At 37.0% G+C, this 7,745-nt stretch overlaps 1 protein-coding gene across 8 annotated transcripts; it reads left to right on the top strand.

The window, feature by feature from the left end:
• Positions 1-171: 171 nt before the first annotated feature.
• On the top strand, positions 172-7,568 carry LOC114732685 (interactor of constitutive active ROPs 3). Of its 8 annotated transcripts, none has more exons than XM_028920024.1 (5): positions 172-379; positions 1,155-1,216; positions 2,958-3,059; positions 4,024-4,195; positions 5,804-7,568. In XM_028920024.1, exons 3-5 carry the CDS (start codon positions 3,040-3,042, stop codon positions 7,364-7,366), a joined length of 1,755 nt encoding a protein of 584 aa, XP_028775857.1. In that variant the 5' UTR covers positions 172-379; positions 1,155-1,216; positions 2,958-3,039; the 3' UTR covers positions 7,367-7,568. The 8 variants fall into 8 exon arrangements, with proteins under 8 accessions (XP_028775857.1, XP_028775856.1, XP_028775858.1 ...); XM_028920023.1 differs by having other exon boundaries at positions 172-388; XM_028920025.1 differs by lacking the exon at positions 1,155-1,216.
• The last annotated feature ends 177 nt before the right edge of the window (positions 7,569-7,745 follow it).

Here is a 7,745-nt window from a genome sequence, read left to right as displayed (position 1 = left end):
CCTAATATAATCTAATCCTTTTTGACGATAGCAGGGTGAGGGCATTCACTGGTCCGTTTATATATAATGGCGCCAATCCCCAAAGGCACCAAGGTGGAAAAGAAAAGGTTAAAAAAGGCAGAAGAGGGATAAGGTGGTAACCCGAATACAGATATGATATTGTAATCCCATGCGGGGATGCGGACGCAAGCTCTTTCTTAAAACCGATTTAATCGCTGTCAGTGCGCAACGACAAATCGGTACTCTATACCACCACCTCCTCCTTTCCCTCTTTCTCTGCGTTTGCCCGTACTCTATTCCTCCCCACTCCCCCCGCCGGAAGCCATAAGCCACTTACGGATACAACAGCTTTCACCATCTTCTGCAACTCCATTCACTGGTAGTAACGGTTCGTGAGTTTCTATCGACATTTATGTTTTACATTACTGCTCTTGTTTGGCTTCTGGGAAAATGCGGAGTGGCTCCGATATCGTCGTCCTCACGCACAGCCATTGCTGTCTAAACATTAGTTTTCTTCTTCTTTTTCATTTTTCTTCTTTTTTTGGGCTGTTTGTGGTGCTGGTTAGTTCTTTCATGAAAACTATGACCCCGCAGCTCGCAGCTCTGCTTCTTTAAGGTCTGTCACTTGGTTGTAGGCTTGCAGTTTTAAATTTCGTCCTTTCCATTTTTTTCATTTTTCTTGGAAGATCAAGCTCTCCTCCTCCTCCTCCTCTCCCTCCCCCTTCCGTTTTTCTTTTATTTGGAATTTTTTGTTGTTTGGACATGTTTCTATGTACTGAGCGTAATGATGCATCTTTTTCAATCACTTTTTGTGATTCTCCGGGCTGGAGCGGAGGATTAGCCGGTAGGCTTTGCAACTTTTTTTATGTTATTCAGACCTTTTTTTTGAAAGCAAATCGAATAGTAGAATATCTTTTTAAAAAGAGTCGATTCATAGTGTACTTCTTTTGTTTGTTTGTTTCTGTTTCTTCCTCTTCTTTTTATGCTTTATTTTATATTTCCCTAAATACTATTACCTTCTCTCTTGTTCCTTTTTCCTTTTCTTAATTAGAAAATGTCTTCCACTATTTACTTCTGTTGCATATTTCAATGTCGTTTTTTTTTTTGGGTCAGAGCATATTTCAATGTCGTTAACGTCTTAACGATGCTCTCAGGTCTGCTGTGGATCTGATTCACTCTGTTCCTCAGGAAAATCCTTAATTAATAATTATCTGAGGTGATCTTTCAAGGATTTTATCTTTTTTCCATTTTGTCATTTCCTACTTCAGAGAACAATGCTTGAGCATAACCTGCGCTTATGGAGCATGTCTTGTTACAATCATTTTGTCTAGGGAATGATAATTTTTATGTTTGCTCGTTGGGAAAAAAAAAAAAAAAGACACTTGCGCAAATGTCAAATAAGTGAAAGCAAAAGTTTGAGCAGTTTTTTTGGGTAAAGATATTTATGTGTTTGTCCATTATCAACGCCTGGCACCAATGTTTTAAGAACCGGACCGGACCGGACGGTCGAACCGGTTGAACCGTGACCCGGACTCGTTAACGGCTCGGTTTGGACCAAAAAACCGTTCATATAGTTGAGCCGGATTGGACCGGAGTTGAGCCGTTATTAAGCCGGAAACCGGAGTTGGACCGGGAACCGGAACGGGAAAACCGGACGGTTTTTTAGCCTGACTGAATAAAAAATTTAAAAAAAAATAGAAGAAAAATAAAAAAATTGATCCCCTTAAATATCCTAATATATTTTTAGACTATTTATAACCATAGAGTATTATTTCATTGAAAATTTCATATATTGTGGTGTTAAAATCGTAAGTTGCTAGTCTTTTTGTTTTGATATTTGGTCTATCGTTTAAAAAAATATTTTGATTTGAATGAATTGATAATTTGTAATATCATTAAATATTTTAAACATACATAAATTTAAATATATAAGGTTTTAGTCCATTTTCAATGATTTCATTATAATTTTAGATTATTTAAATGCATTTCTAAATTATTTAATAATTTGATATTTTTCATATATACTAATTATATGTATATAATATTGTTTTAAATTAATTATTGCATCACCGGTCTGACCAAACGGTCCGACCGATTGAACCATGACCCGTTGATATTTCCGGCTCGACTTCCGGTCCGGCTTTTAAAACATTGCCTGGCACTCATTTGTCGAGCCGTGCCCTTGTTTCACGGCAAAATTGGAGGTTCATAACTTTGTATTTACAATTACGAAATTGCCCATTGCTCATTAATGAAATCCAACTAGCACACATGGGTAAATTGGCATCTTCATCGTCTCATGGGTAGGTCATGAGCGTCTCTGTAATTTTCATGTTGTGTTTGTAGTTTTAGGGCCCCCTTGACCATAATGGTGGGGCCTGCTTGCTCTGAAAGGGCTTATGAGTTATCATAACAGCAGTTGGTATAAAGTTAAAATTTTTCTTCATGAGTGGTTGACCTAGTGCTAAATTTTTACTTCACTTTCTTTTTCCGCCGTTTTATGCGGTGCTCATGTCTCTTTCCATCTTCACATCTTCTTCAAGCAAGATTTACCTTCCTGGTACAAAAGCGATATGTTAAGTATTTACGCTTAAAAATGGGAAGGAACTTGAATTCTTAAGCATATTCGTTCCGTGTAAAAAAAAAAAAAGTGTGAGAAAATATGCTAACTAAGCGAATTATGTAGAAATGTTTAGCATTTTAGATAGATATACTATTTAGTGAATTTAGTCTGTCGACTTTATATAATTCTTCACATTTAGTTGAGTCTCTCTCACTTATTTTTTCTGCGAGTAGGGAAATATAGTGAAAATCGCAGTTACAAAATCTGGCGCATTTATGGCTTTGCAGCTTCTGATATGGGAGTGTATCCTTTCTGCATGAACTCATTTATTTGCTCATAACTTCATTTACCTTCTCATTGGATTCTCTTGTGATATTTTGCTGAACTAGTACAGTCCTTGTGGGCCAGGGAACATTCAAGGCACAGACCAAAGTTATTAACCCGCTTCACTTTCCTTTCATACAAGGCAGTTCAAAATGCAGACCCCCAAGACAAGGTAATTTTTCAAATGCTTTGCCTGTTAGTAAATTGGCATTTTTCACTTTTTCATTTTGCTCTGTTGCTTTAAAAAGTATCCAAAAAGTTAAATCAGCAACATTACCTCAATAGTGGTGATAATTATTCTCTGAATGGGCTGTTTACATTCAAGGACATACTAGCTCTCGTCTCCACTAGTTCACCCTTTCACAGTTTTTCTCCTTTGGAACTGAAAACTTAACTGTCCAATTCACCATTGAGTTATTGTCATTTTCCTTGTCAAGCTATGGGAGAGAGCCAATTTTGGACGGTAAGAATTATTGATATTGATGGTTGCGCTGCTTTTTGCATCTCATTATTTACAGGGAACATTCACGTGCTTGTTCATTATTTCTTTTTTCTGCTTTTCTTTTCATAAATTTATTTTTTTATGTCCTTCTCTGAAGTCGTTATTCCTATTGCTATTTGAGTCCACAATGGCGGTCAAATGATGTAAGAAGAATTGGCTGTAAATGGCATCATGCAGCTCCATTCCTATTAAATGAGAGATTACTACGTACGAGACTTTATTTGACAAATATAATATAGAACTGAAAATTCATGAAGATGACAGTCTATTTAAAACTTGCTACTAACGACGAGTGTAAACATGACTTCATTATGGTGGCAGTTAGAACTAGTAGCTCTAACTGAGACAGTACCCATTCCCGCAATATTATTGGTTTGAAACTTAAAATCTCTGATTCAAATATAAAGTTGGCATATTTAAATTTATCTGCTCAAATGGTTCAACCACTCTCTGTGCTTTACCAACTAAGCTGAAGGCAGTAATGAGTGGGCAGAATCCAGAGATTTAGAGATATTGCCTTATATGGTGAATACATTAATTGCAAGATTGGAGGCTTTTTAGAGATATGTATATTCACTTTCCGTATGGAATTTCCCTCCCTCTTACCTCATCATGCTACTTATTTTGATTTCAGAAGCGGATCCTCTGAAGTGCCTCAAAAGGTCTCTCCTCGCGCTGTTCGCCAACTCAGGCCTAGTCCTCTTGAGACTAACTCTGCTTCTTCGTCTGGTCAAGCTAATAGAGCATCAAAAGAAAGAAGCCCCAAAGTTACTGAACGCAGATCGCCCAGAAGCCCGGTTCCGGAGGTAATCATTATTTTTTCGTTAAGCTATGGACACGGCTTTTTTTTCAAATGTTAATTTGGGTCTGACTAAAATTTGAAATCGAATCCTTAAGCATAGGATCTCTTCCATCTAGCCCATCCGAGACTACGTCAAACGTTATATTTTAAGGCCGATGTTCTTTTGGGTTTTCTTTTAAAATTTATTTCTCAAGTGGTGCTTTAAGTTAGTCGGTTGAGGTTGCTTTTTTTTTTTTTTTTTAATATTTCTTTTATTTTTGTTCTTAGTCTAACCCCCTTTATTAAATGCTACACATCACTTCGTATGACCCATCCACCGTATCAAAAAACAAATAATTAATTTATTGATGTTAAGAAAATTACTTAATTTAATTATTTGTAAAAAAAAAAAAGTATTGTTTGTTATCGAACAAAAAAATTGTATAATTTACACTGGAACTGTTATTGATGGGCAGCTCCTTTAGGCCGTGTTTATATGAAGGGAAAAATGGGAGGAAAATAGAGGGAAGGAAAGTATGCTCCTGGTGTTCTTTCCTTCCTAATTTTCCCCATCCAAACAAAGGATTCATGTGCGTAATCAATGGAGATAGTCTGGGTGAAAAAAAAATTGAATTTATGGAGCAAAATAAATTGAAATTTTACATTTAAGATCAAAATAAACTTCTCAATTAGTTCTCGCAATTGTATATTGCCTTGGAGGACTTTAAATTTCGCCATATTGCTAGCCTATGATGTTCGAGCTTTTAAGTTTATGCCTAAAATGTGGACTGAATAAATGGCGTAGATCTCGATGAGTTTGGTTGAAATTATAAAGACTTTTGCCTTATGTATTGAATATATGCACTGATCTCCCATGAAAATAAAATTTATGCTGCATTTTTTTCCAATTTAATTTTTACCTTTTTTTAATGGAAAAAAACTCTCCATTGACCTGAATGAATTATTTAACCAAAATATCCCCTTGCATATTTTTTATGATGTGCTTCAGTGGAAAGAAATAAAAGATAAACTGAAGTGTGTATTTTAAAAATAGAAAGAAAGTTCTTAATTTATAATGGATAATATTTTATATAGTATAAAACCTATAGAAAGGTGCACTATTCATAAGCCATAAACTGCTCAACTCAGGCTCTGTGAAAAGCTCGGAGTCCATATTCTAATTCATGACTTACCATGAGCTGTGTGGCTTCATATAAATTTTACTAGTATGTTTTCATTATTTGCTTACACTTACATTTAGGCATGAAAGAGTCATTTTCAAATATCTGTTGTCAAGCATACAAGTGTATCTACGTTAATACAGAGAGTAGGTGAGCAGAAGATATTAGAATACCGCCATAATAACTTCTGATCGGCTTTAGAAATATAGATGTCATTGGACATGCAACACTTGTGAGTTGACAGCTAACGCTTGTCTGATTCTGTGCCTCCACATTAATACTATCATCCTTTGTCTTGTCTCATTTTTTAGATTCTATTCTACTTGGGTTTTTGTAATCCCGGAGGAACTACCATGGTTGATATTGTTTTCTTCGACACATCATTACAATTTTCCATGTTTTGGTTCTTGTCTGCGGTCCTAATATCACTATATGTTTTTCTGTTGCTTAAGAGGAAGCGCCCTAGCAGAATCTCTGAATTGGAATCTCAGGTTTCTCAGCTTCAGGAAGATTTAGAGAAAGTAAGGAATCAGCTCAGTCTATCAGAATCATGCAAAAGACAGGCCCAGCAAGAAGCTGAGGAATCCAAGGAGCAACTTCAGTCGCTGTCGGAAAAACTCAGAAATTCTCAAAAGCAGCTTGAAGAACTCTCAGCCTCTAAAGAAGTTGATGTGATTGAGCCTCAGAAAAACCCAGAAGAACATGGCGAAGCTTGGCAATATGAGGTCAAGGCTGCCATGACTGAAATTCAGCAGCTCAAGGTCCAACTTGACTTGATTATTACTTGTGAGAATGCTCAAAACCAGCATACAGAATCAGCCAATGTGGAACTACTGAATCTGAAAGAAAGTTTGGCAAAAACCCTTTCTTTTATAGAGGACATGAAGAACCAGCTTAGAGAATGCAAGCAGTCAGAAGCTCAAGCCCAAGCTTTGGTTATTGAAACTCTGCATCAACTTGAGGCTGCAAAAAGAACTGTAGAGCTGTTAAGGGCTGATGCTGCAAAAGCTTTAGAAGGCTACAATTCCATTGCGTTAGAGTTAGACCAGTCGAGAGCAAGAGTGAATTCACTAGAAGCATTGGTAAGCAAGCTTGAAAATTTGAAGGCAGAGGATCCAAATCAGATCGGAGGGGATATTTATTCTCTGAAGTCTGAGATAACAGAGTTGAGATCTGCACTAGAAATTGCTGAGACTAAGTACCAAGAAGAACACATTCGGAATACAGTGGAGCTCAGAAATGCCTATGAGTTGCTGGAGCAGATAAAATCAGAATCAACGCACAATCAAACAGAGCTTCAGGCTGAGCTAAATAAAAGAAAAGCTGAGATTGAAGAATTGAAAGCAAACCTAATGGACAAGGAAACCGAATTGCAAGGTATAGTTGAAGAGAATGAGAATTTGAACTTGAAGCTTGAGAAGAGCCTATCAGCCCGCAGAGAAAACGAGCTCAAAAAGGAAGTTAAACGATTAGAGGAATGTGTGGCTGAACTGAAAGCTGATTTAATGGACAAAGAGACAACATTACAAAGCATATCAGAAGAGAATGAGACGCTGAAGATAGAAATCAAGAAGAGGTTCAGTGATGGTGGGAGAGATAAAGAGGAAGTTGAGGCAGCCAAGAAAGCAGAAAGAGAGGCTCTTATGAAACTAGGAATTGCCATGGAAGAAGCAGATAGGAGCAAGAGAAAAGCTGAGAGGGTGGGAGAGCAACTAGAGGCGGCCCAAACGGCAAACTCGGAAATGGAAGCTGAATTGAGAAGATTGAAGGTCCAGTCTGATCAATGGAGAAAAGCAGCAGAAGCAGCCGCTGCTATGCTTTCAGCAGGAGGAGGAAACAGAAACAACGGGAAGCTCGCAGAGAGAAGCGTGTCTTTGGACAGCAACTACAACAATAACCCTCTTATGGGCAAGTGCACATCTTATGTTGAAGATATTGATGAAGATTTTCAGCACAAGAAAAATGGCAACATGTTGAAGAAGATTGGGGTCTTATGGAAGAAGCCTCAGAAATAATCTTCTTGTCTAATATTTTATTGCCGCTACTTATACGGTTACTATGGTGTTTATGTTTTGCTCTGTAAATTATGCGTCTGCATCTATATTTCTGAACGAACTTGGAAAGCTTGCGATTTCTTGTTTAATGAGTTAAGCTCTACATAATCCCCTGCTTCTTCAGAACCTAGAATATCAGATGCCAAGCTTTGCCCCGGTAAAAGTTTTTGTTTGCCCTTCATGATTCTTCCTATTCTTTGTGTGGCGGTGATTAACACCCAGTTTTTAATGTATCAAAAAATTGAATTTATCCTCTATGTTTTTTTTGCCTTTTGTTCGGAAAAAAATATGATTTTCAACTAATAGCTTTCGTCTAATTTTTTTGACTTAACTATTCCTT

This window comes from Neltuma alba, unplaced genomic scaffold, assembly GCF_004799145.2.
Source record: "Neltuma alba isolate B1F8T4 unplaced genomic scaffold, ASM479914v2 tig00012922_pilon, whole genome shotgun sequence".
Lineage (NCBI taxonomy): Eukaryota > Viridiplantae > Streptophyta > Magnoliopsida > Fabales > Fabaceae > Neltuma > Neltuma alba.
The sequence above is the reverse complement of the archived record's forward strand: the minus strand, read 5'-3'. Positions and strand labels throughout refer to the sequence as shown.

Coding starts and splice junctions, on each gene's coding strand:
- LOC114732685 (XM_028920025.1), top strand. CDS start 3,040: ATGCAGACCCCCAAGACAAG. Junction 3,060..4,023: donor ATGCAGACCCCCAAGACAAG/GTAATTTTTCAA, acceptor TTTTGATTTCAG/AAGCGGATCCTCTGAAGTGC. Junction 4,196..5,803: donor CCAGAAGCCCGGTTCCGGAG/GTAATCATTATT, acceptor CTGTTGCTTAAG/AGGAAGCGCCCTAGCAGAAT.